The 20679-nt window shown below is 35.7% G+C and overlaps 1 protein-coding gene across 1 annotated transcript in view; it reads right to left on the bottom strand.

Annotated features, from left to right (window-relative positions):
- The window catches only part of ANKAR (ankyrin and armadillo repeat containing), a 59762-nt gene that overhangs the window by 20428 nt on the left and 18655 nt on the right, over positions 1 to 20679 (bottom strand). The window contains 6 exon segments of the mRNA XM_047773063.1: positions 5625 to 5793; positions 9857 to 10098; positions 11984 to 12088; positions 15702 to 15806; positions 15809 to 15909; positions 18277 to 18478. Of these exon segments, the coding sequence (XP_047629019.1) occupies positions 5625 to 5793; positions 9857 to 10098; positions 11984 to 12088; positions 15702 to 15806; positions 15809 to 15909; positions 18277 to 18478 (924 nt within the window).

The following is a 20679-nucleotide window of genomic DNA, read 5'->3' as shown; positions in this document are numbered from 1 at the left end:
CCCCCATCTCCCTCATCTCAGGCAACTACCAGTTTGTTCTCTGTATCTGTGTCTATTTTGTTTTGCTTGCTAATTTGTTTTGATTTTTAGATTTCACATATGAGTGAATATGGTTTTTGTCTTTGATTTATGTCACTTAGCATGATACCCTCTAGATCTATCCATATATTGTTTCAAATGGCAAGATTTCATTCTTTTTTATGGTTGTATAATATTCTGTCGTGTATACATGCCACATCTTTATTCATTCATCTATCTATGAGCAGTTAGGTTGCTTCAATATCTTAGCTATTGTAAGTAATGTTTCAATAAATATTGGGGTGCATTTATTTTTTTGAATTAGTGTTTATGTTTTCTAGTGATGGTAAATAACTAGAAATGGAATTGCTAGATCATTTGGTAGTTTTTTTTATTTTTATTTTTTAGAAACCTCTACACTGTTATCCATATTGGCCATACCAACTTACATTCCTACCAACAGTGCACAAGGGTTATCTTTTCTCTAACCCTTGTTGGAATCCTTGCCAACACTTGTTATTTGCTATCTTTGTGGTTTTGATTTGCATTTCCCTGATAATAAGTAATGTTGAGCATCTTTCCATATTTCTCTTGGCCATTCATATGTCTTCTTTGGAAAAATGTCTATTAAGTTCCTCTGTTTTAAATTAAATTGTTAGGGTTTTTCATTTTGAATCATTTGAGTTCTTCATACATTTTAGATATTAAGCTCTTATCAGATATATTGTTTATGAATATTTTCTCCCAATCAGTGGGTTATTTTTTTGTTTTGTTCATGGTTACCTTTGCTGTGCAAAGCTTTTTAGTTTGATTTAGTCCCATTTGTTTATTATTGCTTCTCTCTTGCTTGAGAAGACAGATTAAAAAAAAAATATTTCCAAAATCAATGTCAAAGAGGCTACTGGCTGTTTTATTCTAGGAGTTTTATGATTTCAGGTCTTAACATTTATATCTTTAATCTATTTTTGAGTTTATTTTTTATTTATGCTATAAGAGAGTGTCCAGTTTGATTCTTTTGTATGTAGCTGTTAAGTTTAGCCAACACCATTTAGTGAAGAGGCTATTTTTTCCCCATTGTATATTCTTATATCCTTTATCATAGATTAATTGGCAATATAAGCATGGGTTTATTTCTGGGTTCTCTATTTTGTCCACTGATCAATGTGTCTCTTTTTTGTGTTGGCACAAGGCCATTTTGATTATTATAACTTTGTAATATAGTTTGAAATCTATAGAGCTGGGGTATGATACCTCCAGCTCTGTTCTTTGTTCTCAGTATTGCTTTGGGTATTTGTCTGTCACAGTCCCATGAAAATTTTAGGATCAAATGTTCAAACAAGTGTTCTAGTTCTATGAAGAAGGCCATTGGCATTTTATTAAAGATGTTGCTGAATCCTCAGATTGCCCTGGGTAGCATGGACATTTTAACAATAATAATTCTTCTAATCCATGAGCATGATAAGTACTTCCACTTATTTGTGTCATCTTTAATTCCTTTCATCAGTGTCTTAACAGTTTTTAAGAGTACAGGTCTTTCACCTCCTTGGGTTAAATTTATTTCTATATTTCTATATTCTGTATTTTATTCTTTTTGATGGAATTATAAATGGGATTTCTCTTTCTGATCACTGTTAGTTTACAGAAATGCAAAAGATTCAATACTAGGTTGAATAAAAGTGGTGAGAGTGGACACCCTTGTCTTACTCCTGATTGTAGAGGAAATGCTTTCAGTTTTTCACTGTTGAGTATGGTATTAACTGTGGATTTGTTCTATATGGCTTTTATTATGTTGAGGTATGTTCCCGCTATACCTACTTTGTTGAGAGTTTTTATTGTAAATGGATGAATTTTGTCAGAAGTTTTTTCTACATCTATTGAGATGATCATAGAATTTTTAATCCGTTATTAATGTGGTATATCATATTGATTAATTTGTGAACATTGAACCATCCCTGGGATAAATGCCACTTGAACATGATGTATGATCCTTTTAATGTATTGTTGAGTTTAGTTTGCTAATATTTTGTTGAGGATTTTTGTATACATGTTCATCAGGAATATTGACCTATAATTCCCTTTCCTTCTCTCTTTCTCTTTCTTTTTTTAATATTTCTTTGGTTTTGGCATCTGGGTAATGGTGGCCTCATGAGTTTGGAAGTGTTTCTTCCTCTTCAGTTTTTTGGAATGGTTTGAAAAAGATAGGTGTTAAGTCTTCTATAAATGGCCCTGGACTTTCGTTTATTGGGAGTTTTTTGGTTACTGCTATATTTTCAGTGCTGGTATTGGTCTGCTTCTATTTCTCCCTGATTCAGTCTTAGAAGATTGTATATTTCAAAAAAAAATGTATCCATTTGTTCTCGGTTGTTGAATTTGTTGGTGTATAATTGTTTGCAGTAATCTTCTATGATGCTTTATATTTCTGTAGTGTCAGTTATAACTTCCCCTTTTTCACTTCTAATTTTATTTGGCCACTCTTTTTCTTGATGAGTCTGGGTATAGGTTATCAATTGTCTTGTCTTTTCAAAGAACCAGCTATTACTTTCAGTCTTTTCAAATTTTTAGTCTCTATTTCATTTATTTCCATTCTGATTTTTATTATTTCCTTTATTCTACTAACTGATTTGTTTGTTGTTTTTTTTCTAGTTCTTTAGGGGTAAGGTTAATTTGGGATTTTCTCATTTCCTGGGGTAGGCCTGTATTATTAAACTTCCCATAGACTTTGAAAGGTTGTAATTTTATTTTGTCTTAAGATATTTTCTGATTTCCTCTTTTATTTCTTCATTAACCCACTGGTTTTTAGTAGCATGTTGTTTAGTCTCCACATGTTTGTGTTTTTCCAATTTTTCTAGTTTCATACCATTGTGGTTGGAAAAAATGCTTGATATAACCTCTATCCTCTTAAATTTTTTAGGACTAGTTTTGTGGTCTCATGTGTGATATATCCAGAGAATTTCAGTGTGCACTTGAAAAGAATGTGTAATCTGCTGGTTTGGGATGGATATATATATCTGTTAAGTCCAGCTGGTCTAATGTGTCATTTAAAGACCAATGTTTCCTTATTGATTTTGTTTTGATGATCTGCCCATTGATGTAAGTGGATGTTAAAGTCCCATACTAGTGTGTTAGTGTCAATTTCTCCCTTTATGTTTGTTAATATTTGCTTTATGTGTTTTAGCACCCCTATGTTGGGAGCATATATATGTATTTGTAAGTGTTATATCTTGTTTGATTATTTATCAATATATAATGCCCTCTGTCTCTTGTTACAGTCTTTGTTTTAGTCTATTTGTCTGATGTAAATATTGCTACTCCAGCTTTCTTTTTGTTTCCATTAGCATGAAATATCTTTTTGCATCCCCTCACTTTTAGTCTATGTGTGTTTTCAGATCTAAAATGAGTCTCTTGGTAGAGAGTATATTTATGGGTCTTGTTTTTTTATCCATTTGGCCTCTTTATGTTTTTTGATTGGAGCATTTAGTCCATTTGCATTTAAAGTAATTATCAACAGGCCTGTATTTATTGCCATTTTGTTCATTGTTTTCTAGTTGTTTTTGTAGTTCTTCTCTATTCCTTTCTTCTCTTGCTCTCTTCCATTGTGATCTGATTACTATCTTTAGTGTTATGTTTGGATTCCTTACTCATTATTTTTTTGTATATCTATCATAGGTTTTAGGATTTTTGGTTACCATTAGGTTCATATATAATAACCTATGTGTATAGGTGTCTGTTCTAAGTTCATGATCTCTTAAGTTTGAACACATTTTTAAAAGCCCTACATTTTTAACCTTCCTCTTGTTTTATGCTTTGACATCATATTTTACATCTTTATATTTTATGTATTCCTTAACTACTTATTATAAATATAGATGATTTATTAAATTCATTGTTTAAGCTAACTACTAGCTTTATAAGTGGTTGATTCACTACCTTTATTAGATGTTTGCCTTTACCAGTAAGATTTTTTCTTTCATAATTTTCTTATTTCTAGTTGTGGCCTTTTGTTTTCTGCTTAGATAACTCCCTTTAATATTTCTTATAGGGCTAGTTTAATGATGATGAACTCTTTTAGCTTTTGTTTGTCTGTAAAATTCTCTTCCTATCCTTCAATTCTGAATGATAACCTTGCCAGGTAGAGTATTCTTGGTTATAGGTTTTTTCTTTTCAGCACTTTGAATAGATTATGTCACTGTCTTCTGGACTACAAAGTTTCAGCTGAGAAGTCAGCTGATATGAGTTCCCTTGTATGTAAAAAGTTGTTTTTCTCTTTTAACTTTTAAGATTCTCCCTTTATCTTTAATTTTTGACATTTTGGTTATAGTGGATCTTGGTGTGGACCTCTTTAGTTTCATTTTATTTGGGACCCTGTGCCTCCTGGACCTAAATGTCTGTCTCCTTCCCCAGATTGGGAAAGTTTTCACTTATTACTTATTTAAATAATTTCTCTGTCCTTTTTCTCTCCCTTACCCTCTTGGATCCATATAATATGAATATCGGTACATCTGATGTTATTCCACAGGTCCCCTAAACTATCCTAATTTTTAAAATCCTTTTTTTCTTCTTTCTGTTCAGCTCGCGTGATTCCATTACTGTGTCTTCCAGCTTGCTTATCCATTCTTCTCTATCATCTACTCTACCATTGATTTGCTCTAGTACATTTTCCATTTCTATTATTTGTATTCTTCAGCTCTAACTGGTTCTTTTTTTTTTTTTTTTTTAGAGCTGTACCCATGGCATATGGAAGTTCCCAGGCTAGGGATTGAATCAGAGCTAGCTTCTGGCCTAGGCCACAGCAACATGGGGTCTGAGCCACACCTATAACCTACAACACAGCTCATGGCAATGAAGGATCCTTAACCCACTGAGCAGAGACCCTGTGCTGCTAACCCACTGGGATAGAACCTGTGTCCTCATGAATATTAGTCAGGTTTGTTACTGCTGAGCCATGACAGAAAATTCTTGTTATGCATTTTAACCAACATATTTATTCTGTATTCATTCTTAGAGAACTAGAATAGAAAGACAGATGATAAACTGAGCAAGAAGAAAAACATAGAAGCTTTTCCCCAATTTTTTATGCCAAGTTGAATGAAAATTCTTACAGAACCTAAGACCACTTGCAATAACTGCAGAAATGAACTCATGGCTTCTTGTGTTCTTGGTACTTATATGCACTTCAGAGTCTTGACAGCCTAATGACCTGATTATCTTGAATTTTGATATCAATATCTAATAGCAAATCTGAAGTCCTTATTGTAACTTGAAAAATAGCTTTCAGTGACCAATATGTGTGTTATTCATACAAGGAGACACCTACCTAAGTCCCTGGACATATTAACTACATCATTTTCATTATTCATGCCAATAATTAACATTTACAAACATGTCTAATTAAATGTTTTAAAAATTATGGCTTTTAGAGTCAATTCCTTTTATAAACCCAGGAGTTTTAAATTTAAGTGTTCAAAAATTAGGTTATATTACATATGTCCAGATTTATCCTGAGATAAATCCAAGACATTATTCATATAGGAAAAGTCCAAATCCTTATTTGCTTCACTTAATATCTGGTCAGTTTTAAAAGGGATAGTATAGAAATAGAAGCTCACCTGAATCAGAACTCAGAAATGTGATAAGGTATGGGATACCTTTATGGTCTCTCACTGCTCTTTGATTGTTTTCATTTCCCATGCATAATACCCGTATACAGTTCATTACATTTACTAGCACACTTTCTATGTCTAAGTTTAAGAGATTTATCAGAGCTGGGATTCCATTCTAAAAATAAACAAAAAATTTAGTTATAATTGAGGGTATATGCAATCTCTATTTAAAAACACATCTATAATCTTTCTTGCTGTAAATAACTGGTTTTTTAGGAGAGAACAAGTGCCCATAAACAAATGTATCTACTGATATGTCATGTTAAATGACAGTTATTAAAACTTTGAACATATATTATGCTTTAATATTAAGGTAAGTATTTTATAAATATATTTTAAAATAGCTTCCTCTGTACCAAAATAATTTGAGGCTACAAGTTCACTATAACATATAAGTATCTAAAAGTGAAATAACTGAATAAGGTCAATTGAATACAGTGCTCACTGGGAAATATTTGCCCTGGCAGACATTGCACTGGCAATTGATAATTATATTTTTACAACAAAAAATATTATCTTAAAATGTGAATATAATTTCCATGTGAATATAATTTCCTAATTTTAAGTGGAGAAAGATGGCATTGCTTCCTAATAACAGAAATAATGCAAGAATATTAAGGAAGATAAGAAATAGAAATGTAATGTCATTTTCAATAAAGCTAGGTGATATCTGTAATGTTGAACCGTAATATTTATGAGTAGCCAACAAGGGTGAGAAAGATCTGACAAAACACAGTTTTCCAAAGTAAGTGACCCTACCTTAAGGGGCAGGAAAATACACACACACACACACACACTTGCCTGTGTGGAACAATAAGAATGGGTATGCAGGATAGTGGCAGGGTCTTTAGAGAGTTAAAAAGGAAGAGAGAGACTTGCATTGTGAAGGAAATAGAATCTACATTATGGTACCATGCACCAGTCTCTGTCGGCTGAGAGAAAGTAAAGCTGAAATGACCCATGCATATAACCCTGTAGCATATGTCATATTCCTGTTAGCCTAAATATGGATCTGGGCCCCTGGCCACATATATTTCCTGAAAATAGCTAGACCAGAAAGACCTCACCTAATTCCAAGTGAGTAATGATTAAAAAGAAACTAGGACAAGTAGTTCCTTTTGTGGCTCAGCATTAACGAACACGACTAGTATCCATGAGAATGCACGTTTGATCCCTGGTCTCAGTCAATGGGTTAAGGAACCAGCGTTGGCATGAGCTATGGTATAGGTCAAAGACGCAGCTCAGATCCCATGTTGTGGCAGCTGTGGTAGAGGCTAGCAGCTACAGCTCTTATTTTACTTCTAGCCTGGGAACTTCCATATGATGTGGGTGCAGCCCTAAAAAAGACCCCCCCCCCCCAAAAAAAAAAAACCCAACCAGACAAACAAAAAAAAACTAGAATAAGATCTGCCCAAAACAAGAAAAAATAATAGGAAAAGCTTACGATGGATGAAGAAGACTTATGCCACAAAGCAGATGAAAAACTTTAACCAAAAATGCTATAATATTGCCAATGAAAAAAAAATAGGTAATCGCCTCTATAAAACATGGGTACACAGGAGAGACACCAGTGCTCAGGGAAGATTTTTTGAGACAAGGGGAGGTGGAAGAACAGCTAGAAAAGCTTGGGAAAAATGTGTAGAAATATAAAAGCCAAAGTTTAATCCACATAAAAATAAGTAAGTTCAAAAAATGTAGCAAGATACAAAGAGGATAGGATTGAGAGGGGAGAAATGAAACAGAAAATAATACTGTGTAAAACAGGAAAAGATGATGCAATACGCAAATAACTGGTGCTCCCAAAGAGAAGTATTTAGTTCATTCAGTGATCAATAAATTCAATAGTCAGTTTTTGACTTTCATCTTACAGCAGCATTGACATACTGATTATTCTCCTCTTTGGAACACATTCTTCATTTGGCAAATAGGACAACAGATTCCTCAGGTTTCTTCCTATCTCACTGACCATTCCTTCTTAGTCTCCATTGAGGTCCGTCTGGGTCTTTTAGCTTTCCCATAGATCCTGGTGACTCAACTTTCAGAAAAATAATACGGAATATGCCTACTTCTCACCATTTCCACGATTACCACCGTGGCTCAAGATACCACTATCTGTTACCTAGATTATTCAAATAGCTTTAGTCTTGCTGCATCCACCCTTGTTTCAACCCAGAGGGTAGAATGATAAAAATCTCTTCATGAAACTTCTCAGAATAAAATTACTCAATGGCTTAACATAAAAAAGTAAAAGCCAAGCTATCTAACAATTACTCACATGGTCGTACATGATGTGTTCCACCATTACCCAGCTAAGGGTGCCTCCTATTTCTCTTTCCTCAGCTGTTTTTGCTTACTTGCTATTCCTTGACTATGCCAGGCACACTCATTTACTTTGCACTCATTTCCTCTGCCTAGAATGCTCTTCACAACAGAAAAACATGGCACACTTCCTCATCTCTTTTAGGCTTATACTCAAATGCCAACTTCCTAGTGAAGTATTTTTTGCCGAGCTCCCCCTTTGCCATTTCCCTGCTTTATTTTCCTCCTTAAAACCTCTTCTCATCCAACATATTATATATTGGTTTATTTTCTTGTTTATTGTCTTGTTACCCCCAACTAGGATAAAAACTCCATGAAGGCTGGGATTTTGTTTTGTTCACTGCTGTAACCCTAGCATTTAGAAGTGTATTTCGGCATAATAAACCCTCAAAAGGTACTTGTTTATGAATGAACTGAAAGAATACTACAGAAAAAAATTGAAGCTATGAATTCAAGAACATATTTTGAAAATAAACAAAGGTAAATGTGGAAGCCCCAGGGAAAATTAGGAACTAGAATTGATGTGTAAGTCCTGGACTGCAAAGATAAAGAAAAAAAAGAGGAAAACACTGGTCATACAATAGGAGATTTTTGAAAAACCAAAAATGATAACAAAATATGACAGAACTAAGATTAAATATGTCATATCAATAAATGTAAATGTGCTATACTCAACAAAAAGCGAAATACAAAACAAACCTACATATACTACATACACATTTATCCTAACTCTGGGTGATCAGAATCACTGGAGGTTGTAGCGTCTAAATGACTAAGACTAGCTGATGAACTCTGGTTGTGGGCCTGGGGGAGGGGAAAATTTCTAATATATTTTCTAAATGAATGATAACAAATCAACCAGCAAGAAATAATATGACTCTTAAAAAGTTAAAAAGAAAAGGATGGGCAAGGCCAAATTAAACCTAAGAGCACAAAAGAAAACAAAGATCACAAATCAAATTTTGAACAAGACAGAATTTGGAGCAAAAAAAATTACACTTGACAAAAAGGGTATATTTTATAATGTTAAATGACTCAATCCATAGTGAAAAAGCGTCACCTGAAGAAAACTATAAAAGTAACCTTACTTATAAATATTTCAAATCCATCTTACCTAAAACATTAATAGACATAATGGGTGGGCTTTATTTGAAGAAATACAGCATGGTAAAAATTGCTTGGTGTTCCCAAAACAATAAATTTTTTCTAATTCTTTCTGATGCATAATTAGACTTCATTTACCAGCCAGAAAGGAAATAGCCAAGGTGGTGGTATTTCTTGTAATATCTTCCCTTAAACAAGAAGCAACCACATCCCCTAGAGCTGCAAAAACAGTTGGCCTGTCTTCCCTGTTGTCTTACCAGATGTTTTTGTTGAGAAAGTCTTCCTCTGGGCTTCTTGCACTCCTACCAGTATATCACAATTGCTAAGCTCTCTCACCTGCACCATGCCTCGGGATTTGTTTGTAGCAATCACTCTTGAAAGATGTGGTAATGTCTACTGCCCAGAAAAGAATAGGCTTGCTTACTGGTTGTTAACTTAAGCTCAAGATTTCTCAGATTTGGCACACACCCAATATGTGGGTTGGATCTACCTGAGCCCGCTGTATCACCTTGTGGGACTTCAGGACAGGGGAAATAAACAACCCTTTCTGTGCTTGCTCTGGCATTGTTTTGCTATTATTTACTGTCAACGCTCATGGGATTGTGGCAGGTTTACTCTTAGGCATCCTCATGGAGATTGGCATGATTCCCTGAAGGTTTATGAGGGCCACTGCATAAAGAAATGGTAGCATCTTTCTAGCTTCTTCATGAGAGAGTTAGTGTCAGTCAAAATGATGTTCTGTGGAATGAACTTACACATTTGGCAATAACATCTTTGTTTTCAAATTGAGCAATATCATATAGAATGACAGCACATCGAGAGTGTAATTCAGGTTCATCAGAAACCAGTAGGTTGATCAAAGCTGGAATGGCTCCTGCCTCCACTAGAGCATGCACTACACTTGCGTGGGTTGAAATATTACTCAATAACCCAACCGTTTTGCACTGTAATTTTATTTTTGTACCTTTTAATAAATTGATTAAAGCAGGAATGGTACCTACAATGAAAAGATCAAGAAAAAGCATGAATCATTTCTAACTATTTATAGTCAATTTATCATGATAAGATTTAAATAAAATATGGCATTGCCATATAAACAATTAGCAAACAAGTCTATAAAATATTTATAAAATTATCACTTGAACCTACACAGATGCACTTTTCTGTCTTGTCTACAGTATAGGCAGCTCTCATTGTTTACACATTTGATTTTCACACAGCACACAATCATAAGTTTCATATTGGCAACATTAACCCACCTTTGAAACACTGAATATCGCTTAAGATCATTGATAAGTAAATTATTTGAGCTACCACATGGTAAGAGTTTAGTTCTGATTATTGTGTCAACTTTATGTGGCAGTGGTCTGTGAAAATTATTTGAGCATTTTATTATATTTTACCCATATTTGATACAAGCAATTGAAAAATGACAAGTGCCGAATCTAGTAAAAAGTAACCTTAGCCTCATTAATTACAACTGATTTGAAGATGGAAATCATTGGGCATGGTGAAAATGGAAAATCTGGCTTCAGTTGAATGTTACTTAAACGTAAAGAGTACATTATGGAACACACATGACATGCTGGAAATATAATGGGTATAATTAGGGATGTATGTCTGTATTTAGCTACCTTAACTGAAAGCTTCATCATGACTTGTTTATCTATGATTCACTTTTTGGATAAAGAGCTTTCTTTACGTTTTTAAGAACACAGAGAACTAACTGTAATAATTTTTCATTCATTTATTCATTCAACAAATATTTATTAAGCATCTAATTTGTGCCCAATATTCACATTAGAGTAGTGGCTATCATAATGGACAGTGTAGATAGAATATTTCCATCATTTTAGAAAGTTATCATGAGAAGTGCTATTCTCAAAACAATCCTATGAGGTAGGAACTATTTTATTAATGAGAAAATTCGGCATAGAGAGGGTAAGCAATTAGCCTGAGTTCTTTTTTTTTTTTGTCTTTTTGTTGTTGTTGTTGTTGCTATTTCTTGGGCCGCTCCAGCGGCATATGGAGGTTCCCAGGCTAGGGGTCTAATCGGAGCTGTGGCCACCGGCCTATGCCAGAGCCACAGCAACGGGGGATCCGAGCCGCGTCTGCAACCTACACCACAGCTCACGGCAACGCCGGATCCTTAACCCACTGAGCAAGGGCAGGGACCGAACCCGCAACCTCATGGTTCCTAGTCGGATTCGTTAACCACTGCGCCACGACGGGAACTCCTAGCCTGAGTTCTTAATGCGGAGCTAGTTATGAACCAGGCCTGACAATATAACTGTTATTTTTATAAATAAAGTGTATAAATACAGAATAGGGATAATTTTTAAGTGAAAGTAAACATGAGGTATTATGGTGAAGTAATTTAATATTTTTAAGTTTGCAAACTTTTCAAGAAATGGGATTTTGTATAGTTTTTTGATCCTGTGCAACTTCTGCTTGGAATACAAAATAAGGCCGACAGGTAAAGGAAATGTCTTAGAAAAAAGAAAAATAGAAACTTAAAATCAACTAAAAAGTTGTCTTCACATTGGGAGTTCCCGTCATGGAGCAGCAGAAACGATTCCGACTAGGAACCATGAGGTTGCGGGTTCGATCTCTGGGTCAAGGATCTGGCGTTGCCATGAGCTGTGGTGTAGGTGGCAGACACAGCTCGGATCTTGCGTTGCTGTGGTTCTGGCGTAGGCTGGCAGCTACAGCTCCGATTAGACCCCTAGCCTAGGAACCTCCATATGCCGCTGGTACAGCCCTAAAAGGACAAAAGACAAAAAAAAAAGTTATCTTCACAAATAAAAGTACATTTTAAAGTGATTGACTATATCTCTATGTAAAATACATAAGCAAAAGATAGTTAATTGATTTTACATCACCTGCATCCAAAATACTTTTCCAGTATCCATCATTTGCTAGGCAGATTACTTCTAAAGACATGACAGCCATCATCCTTCGCTTATAGCTTTCACACTGTAACATTTCTGGTAAGAATTCAACAGAAAAATACACACTGTGATTACACAAGAGGTAACAGAATGATTGATTCCATTTCTGTACAGGCCAAGGGAAGCCGTGAGTTGAGATCACCATCATCACCACCAACTTCATTCATTAAATTGCCTTCTGTGCATTTGAGGTGCTTAAACAGATTGAACACTCATGATCTTTGATATTTATAATCTACATAAGTAGTATAAAAAATCCTGAAATTCTTTGTCTTTGGTGTGAATGATTTAGATTATTTGGCCAACATGGTTCGAATTCACTTGGAAAATAGCATACCTCTTTCTTGCCTGAAATCAGCTGTTGAATAAAATTTGAGTATGGGTTTTCAAGAATGGCAAAGTAAACTAATTATTGTCAATAAAAATTTAATATCCATTAAATCATATATGAAGCTTTATACATTTCCTGAATATGATGAAGATATTAAAAAAATCTTGGGTGAATTTATACTCCAGACAGGAGATAATACAAATATACATGCTTCTAAACAATGTCTCTGGTGCAAGCAAAACCACATAGAAATATCTTTGCCCATCTCTTTTTACCCAGCCCCTGTAATAACAATTCCAGTCCTAACTCCTACCTGGCTAGTTCACTCCCTGGTAGTCTCTTTTAAAATTCAGCTTTTGGAGTTCCCGTCATGGCTCAGTGGTTAGCGAACCTGACTAGTATCCATGAGGATATGGGTTCAATCCCTGGCCTCAGTGGGTTTTAAGGATACGTCACTGCCATGAGCTGTGGTGTAGGTCGCAGACACGACTCGGACCCCCTCCCCCCACCAGTTGCTGTGGCTGTGGAGAAGGCTGGTGGCTATAGCTCTGACTGGACCCCTAGCCTGGGAACCTCCATATGCTGCGAATGCGGCCCTAAAAAGACAAAATAATAATAAAATAAAATTCAACTCTCACTCCAAGAGCTAATCCTGGAGAGTTCTAATACACTCTAATTCTTCTCTTATTCATTGTTGAAATGGGCCATGTAAGGAGGGAGCGCTATTACAGGGCACAAAGCAAAGAAGCAGTGGACAGATGCTCATTGTTAGTGGTGTGCTCATTTCACTATCAGGACTTCCCAACAATGGCTGTAGGAAGGAGTGCCTTTCAAGAATGTCTTGTGCCATTAGGCTGTTACTGTTAGGGGTCAGAGCTTCCTATCATTGATGTATTTTATCAAAAGTAACAGGATAGTCTTCTTAGTTCCTCTTCAAAAGACTAGTTTATAATGACATATATGCATCCAAATAAACATTGAAAACGCTTTCTAGCATATCTCAAGCTGATTGATATACTTGGAATGTGTTCCCAGTACCCAGTAAATTCCAAAATCAGGTATTGAGCCAGTTTTGAAATCAGTTATGCAAACTTCTTGAATCAGTAGAATGCAGTTGAAAATCTTACATATCTTATCTCATTCCAAAATGAGTTGTTGGTAAAAATATTTGTTCTCATTCCCCATTTTTGCTTTAGTTATTATTTTATTAAAGTAATATATGCTCATGATTCAGAGTTAAATGTTACTAAAAAGGCTTTAGCAAAATGTAGTAGTTCTTTGCTTTACCCTCTCCACTTCTCTGAGTTTTGTCACTCCAAATATTTCCACTTTGGACTCTTTCTCTATACTGTCTGTGATTAACATATCTCCATATTTCTAAATAATTATACACACTGTTACCTTTATTATGTCAATATATTGATTTTTTTTTCTCTGACTTAAAAATTTTATTGTAGTTGGTTTACAGTGTTAATTTCAGGTGTACAGCAAAATGATTGTTATACATATAAATATATTCATTCTTTTTCAGATTCTTTTCCCACATAGGTTATTATAGAATATTGAATTGAGTTCTCTATGCTATACAGTAGGTCCTTGTTGGTTATCTATTTTATGTATAGTAGTATGTACATGTTAATCCAAAACTCCTAATTTATCCCTCTCCTCCCCATTTCCTCTTTGGTAACCATAAATTTGTTTTCTAAGTCTGTGAAACTGTTCCTACTGTGTAAATATATTAATTTGTATCATTTTAAAATTAGATTCCACATGTAAGTGATATCATATAATATTTGTCTTTTTCTGACTTCACTTAGTATAAAAATCTCTAGGTCCATCCATGTTGCTGCAAATGGCATTATTTTGTTCTTTTTTATTGCTGAATAATAGTCCACTGTATATATATACCACATCTTCTTTATCCATTCCTCTGTTGATGAACATCTACCTAGGTTGCTTTCAGGTGTTTGCTATTGAAAGTAAAGCTGTAATGAACATTGAGGTACATGTATTTTTTCAAATTATGGTTTTCTTCACATACATGCCCAGGAGTGGGATTGCTGGATCATATGGTAGTTCTGTTTTTAGTTTTTTAAGGAACCTCCATACTGTTCTCCACAGTAGTTGTAGATATCATTGATTGACTCCATGTTATGATAAATGAGAATCTAGCTCTTTCAACACTGCTCTGCCATTTCCTCTGCTCCCCTCCCCCATATTTATAGTTTTTAGTTAAATGAATATTCAATGCTCACATTATAATGCATATACAGATATTATTCACAGCTAAGCATTGCAGGGCACTATCTTGTATCTCCTTATTCTTGCCTTTCCTGGAGGTAGTAATTTTCTTACTTTAGATCATCTGCTTTCTTTGTACCAGTTAGTAATTCCTCCCACATTTTCCCTTTGATCTGGCTACACAGTTTCCATTCTGGGACATTCCTTTGCTCTCATCTTTGAAATTCCCTTTGCTTTTCTCTTGGGTCAGATTCCCAGTTTCCTGTTAGTTGAGGAGAATTCCTGCTTCAGATCTTTAGGTCTTTCCTGGGCAGCCTCTGCAGAGAGAACTTCTGGCTGGCACTGCCAGTTCCCCAGTCTATTGGGGATTTACGGTGTGAGTCTGAGACATTCTCAGCTTTCTCACTGTTGGCTTGGACTGATTTCTCTGGTCTAGTAAGTCTTAAAAATTGCCTGTCTGCAATATTTTATTTCTTTTTTATGTTTTCTCTTCAATGCTTGTTTGCTGCTATTTAATCTCCATGTAATTTAAGCAGCATCTTGGGAGGGAGTAAAATTAGATGTGTACATTTAGCTGGCCAGTAACTCTTACCTTTATAATATTTCTGGCTAGATTGAATATAAATTGGGAAAAACTTCAGATAGAATTTTTCACATGCCATTTATCAAAATATGAGGAAAGATGTTGTTGAATCTGTCTCTAAAATTGGGAAGTGAGAAATGAATTGGAAAGAATCTTATCTTTTCCACCCAAACATTAATTTCCTATCTCTTTCCTTCTTTTCTTTCTTTTAATTTTCTTTTTTGATGGTGAAGAGGATGATTGGATTTTTGGAGAGTTGGAAAATAAAAATAAATATAATTGTTTAAAATATAGTCTGGGATATTATTCTTTCAATTTAGAAATAAAACTACTTTTGCACACACACAAATAGTTCAGTATTCTTTGTATTTCTGGTTTTAACTCAAAATATGATGTATGTTCTATTTTATTTGTTCTATTTCAGAGTATCAACAATTAAACTGAATAATGGTCAGAAAATTTATTTATAAAGATATTATGTGTTCTATACTCACCTACCAAAGTTTTCCAAACTGGGAGTTCAGGAATATTTAACTCTATTATATGCTTGAGAACCTCTGTGTGAAAGGTTAACACTGATAAGTGAATTATATTATTCCTTTAATATCAGTTTTTCTCCAATTAGCACCAAGAGAAAGTAGGTACTGGATAGTGTCCAGTGCTCCTGAAGTGGCAGCAAGTAACAGTGGTGTACACTGATTCCTAGAAGTCAAGAAATATGTCATAATAATTGAGTACATTTATAATGTCAAATTTATTTTTGTAAAACTATCCAAATTGCTGTTGAAGGAAGTTGGATTTATACATCACCTTCTCTTCCTTACATATTTTTGTTCTGTATATTCCACATGTAAATAAGTTTGCCTCTCTTGCCTTGGCTGTCCTTAGTATTTGCCTCTGCCCTCTCTCCCAACTTAATTACTATGTCTTATAATTTGTTCATAAGCTGATAATGTACCAAGTCCTTAGAATACACTATCTCATTGAATCCTTACAAATGTATTAATAAAGGGAAAAGGCAAGGCAAGTATTATCAGCCCATTTTACAAATGATGAAACTGGAGCTCAGGCAGTGTTCCAATCTATTTCTTTACACTTCATGTCCAGCTTCCCCAGTTCTGTTGGCAGAAACCAACAGTTTTTTCTCAAAACCCACTATCTGCTTTTAGATAGTGAAGATATTTTGGTTGGGGACATGACAATCCAGTCAAATACAACATTTCCTATCTTTCCTTATAGGTAAGTAAGGCCACAGGACTGAGTTTGGCCAGTGTGATGTTAGTAGACATTACCTGGGCAATTCCCTAAAGTGCACCATTACCTTCCTCTCTCTTTCTTCTAATGGCTAGAATGCAGGCATAATAATGAAAGCAGGAGTTGCTATTTTGTACCAGGATATGGTAACCATATTTGAAGAAGCAACAAGAGATGCCTGGATCCCTCATATTCCCAAGCCATCAGGCCAGCCCTTGACTACCAACCCAGACTTCATGAATAAGAACTATGCTTATCCTTCTTTAAACCATAGATATTTGGGGGTATCTTTGTCACCCATGCTTTCTTCTCCATGAAACTCCCTTCTCTTGCTGCCTGTCCTTGAACTCTCACCAATATCCAGCTAGCCCCAAGCTTTCCTCTGTCCTCCTTTCCCGAGGCCCTGGGGTAACTCTTGTCCTTTTTGAGAAAACATCTCTTCATTTTCTCCATTTTCTACTCTAATAAGACTGTTCTCCTCTTCATTTCTTTTTCCTACTCAGTGACAGGAATAGAGATTACTTTTACTTCTAACACCATCGCTCTGATTTTCCTCACTTGAAAGATAGGTCATCAAGTTATATTACCCTTTCCAGTTCCATATTGCCATTTCCTCCTGATATTTGGGTCTTCTTCCATGATCCTAGCTCATGTGTTGATTGCCTCACCAACATGCTTCCTCCTCTTGTCAGTGACCTCAACACCCATGCCAAGTACCATTTGTGTCCTAATTTCTCAGTTCCTTGTCACACTTTCATAGTCATACACATCAGCATGGACACACTCCTCATTAGCTCCACATACATCTCAGCTTTGGTAATTGTCCTCTGTATGAATCCCTTGCTTCTTCCTTACTTCACAGATAGCCTCTTACTTCCTCCTCTGATTTTCAATGGTTTGACCTTTTACAATCCACACAGTCTTTTACCTCCCTTCTTCTCAAAGACACTTTGTCAAATATGACAGAACCAGGAACTAAATTCAGGTCCCCACATTCCATAGTTCTTTCCAGAATCTACTTGTCAGAGAATCTATTAGCCAGAGATCCTAGTTTCCTGAAAGTTTTCTCCATACACGTCTCTACCCCAATCTAGGGAGGATTGATTTCTACGCGGAATAATAGTGGACAATCTATTTGGAGACCCAGAAATATCTGAAAATCAAATCAAAATAATAACTTGGCATTTAGATTACTTGCCAAGAATGTACCCTTGGGAGAGGGTACCTCCTAAAGGTTGATACTCCCCCCTAAAGATTGATACTCAGTTAAATTGTGGAACAGAACACTGTTTGGGATTTTTCCCTATTGAAAAATTATTTTCTTCTTTTTAAAGTCTTTCTATTGTGGATACCATTAGATATTTCTTCTGTTGTCCAGGATCTGTCTACTTTGGTCTCAGGTTCTTAGGAGGCCTCCTGGTTGTGCAGGGTCCAATTTAGAGCAACGTTCTCCTCCCCTGTCTCAAACTTCTTCTAGGACACTAAGTAGTTTACCTGATAAACTAATCTGTCGAACCACACTTTTGGGAACAGCTTAGAAAAACTTCTGAGGGCTTACTCCTTATTCTTCCAGAAAACATACATAAATTAATAGAAACTCCCATCTCTTTTTCTTTTCCTTTTCTAATTTTTCAAACTGGAAGTTCCCACCTTTATAAATTCTAAAGACAAGCTATAGAAGGAAATAATGACCAGAAAGGACAGCAGAGAAAGCCTGACATAGCCTTTCAAATCAGTCATAACCTTTCCTTCCTTTTAGTGTCAGTGTTTGGGGCAAGCAGAAATTTATATTTTCACAAATGCTTAATAACTTACTCAGCTGTTGCCTCAGCTTCTAGTAAACTAGGATCCTTCCTACAGAGAACAATTATGATGCAGATATTGTCATAGAAAGCAGCAAAGTGAATCGGCATCCAGCCTCTTTTTTCAGAAAGTGTGTAGTCAGCTTTGAAACAGAGTAGACAGATGGCTGTTTCTAGTGAGCAAGCCTGTGCTGCCAGGTGTAGAGGTGTTGGACCTAGAGTAGATGGACATTACTTCAATGGTCAAAGATTTAACATTCCTAAAAAATATGTCTTTTTAATATCCAACCACAGAGCTTAGTATTGTGATAAAAATGCTCCAAGATCATTAAAAGGATTAATTTAGGCAATTCCATATTTTTTTATTTAACTCAGGATGTCTGACCATTAAAAATAAATATCTTGGCATTCCCATCATGGCTCAGTGGTTAATGAACCTGACTAGTATCCATGAGGTTGCAGTTTTGATCCCTGAGCTTACTCAGTGTGTTGGGGATCTGACATTGCCTGAGCTGTGGTGTGAGTCCCAGATGTAGCTCAGATCCCACGTTGCTTTGGCTGTGGTGTAGGCTGGCAGCTGCAGCTCCGATTTGACTCCTAGCCTGGGAACCTCCATATGCCACAGGAGGAGCCCTAAAAAGCCAAAATAAACAAACAAACATCTCTTTATAAGATAAGAAGAATAACATTGAGAATATTAAATATTTTTAAAATTAAGTCATGGTGTAAAATACTTTTGTTATAAAATTATTTCCTGTTTAAATTATTTTCCATTTTATTAAAATGCTTTGTAGTAGGAGATAAGACTCTCTAAAATAGGAAAAAAAAAATGGAGTTCCCGTCGTGGTGCAGCGGAAACAATCTGACTAGGAACCATGAGGCTGCAGGTTCGATCTGTGTCCTCGCTCAGTGGGTTATAGATTCAGCATTGCTGTGAGCTGTGGTATAGGTCGCAGACACAGCTCGGATCCTCTGTTGCTGTGGCTGTGGTATAGGCCGGCAGCTGTAGCTCTGATTTGACCTCTAGCCTGGGAATCTCAATATGCCCCGGGTGCAGCCCTAAAAAGCACACACACACACACAAATTGAAAAAAAAAAAATTGCTCATAAAAGGCCTCTGTGTCACTAAATCCAGTGGGTGTTTTTCAACTCTCCTCTTACTTCTCAACAATAAATTGAACACTTCTTCAGCTTTAAAATGGTTCCTTCCCTTGGCTTTTGTGATATAAGATCCTCCTGTTTTTCTCTAGCCTCTCTCGCTACTTATTTTCAGTCTCCCTTGGTATCTCTTCATTGTTCTGATGTCTAAATGAGCCTTAAGACTTTTATCTTCTCAATAGTTTCACTTACCATCTATAAGTTGATGATTCCCAGGATTATGTCCCTAGATCTGATTTTTTTTTCTCCAAGCTCCAGATCTGTCATCTCACTAGGCATCTCCACACACCACTTCAAACTTAACATATGCAAAAACTGAACTACTGATTGTCATTCATTGCTCCCTAAATCAGTGTAGGATATCATCATCCAGCCAGTTCTACAGACCAGAAACTAGAAAGACTCCTCTCTTCTCATCTCCATTACCAATCCATTGCCAAGTTTAAATATCTCTAATAAAGATTAGAACCTAATCTTTACTTTCACCACCCTACTCCAAGCCATAATCACCTAATCACCTCGCAGCTGAAATGCCCATCTTGTTCTTGCCCTTCCTAATTCAATTTTTCAAAATGTAAATCTGATCTTTTTACCTTCTTGCTTAAAACTCTTTAGTGGCTTCTTAAAGCCACCTGATGATGAGTACAGGAAAGGGATACACTGACTCCAAGTTAACCTCAAAGCACCCCCCCCCAAAAAAAAAGAAAGAAAAAGAGAAGGAAGTAAAAAAAAATAACACAACACACACACCTTGTTCTCTTCATTTGGGCCTTTGTTTAATGACTGACCACACATTCCAGGTTGCCCATGCATAATTATTAGTAGTGCCCTTTCATTTTCAAACTCCTGATTTGGATGTTGAATTATCCAGTCACCTGGGGTTATTTCTGCTGTCTGAAAGCTTCCTTCTCCCAAACAACACTTCTCTGATAGGGTTCTACCTAAGCCTTATTTATTCCTTAGCAAAAATTATATTTCCTCAGTGATGCATTGTTTTTCTGCCAACTCAGAAACTTCCAGTGGCCTCCTGCCTGCCGTAACAATCTAAGCTCCACAGCATTGTCTTTCAAAATCTAACATCTGACCCAAATCTATTTATTTAAAATGAATGCTTAGTCTTCCAGTTTCTGGTCTGGCATATAAAGAGCCTAAAAATCCCCAATCCATCCTAACAGCAAGTAAAAACTTGAACTGAAAAATCAACAACTCTTCTCAGATCCATTAGAGAAGTGAGGTCACAAGGCAAAAAAGCTGCACC

Source organism: Phacochoerus africanus, chromosome 3 (genome assembly GCF_016906955.1).
Source record: "Phacochoerus africanus isolate WHEZ1 chromosome 3, ROS_Pafr_v1, whole genome shotgun sequence".
Classification (NCBI taxonomy): domain Eukaryota; kingdom Metazoa; phylum Chordata; class Mammalia; order Artiodactyla; family Suidae; genus Phacochoerus; species Phacochoerus africanus.
Note: the sequence above shows the minus strand (reverse complement) of the source record. Positions and strands in the feature narration are given on the sequence as shown.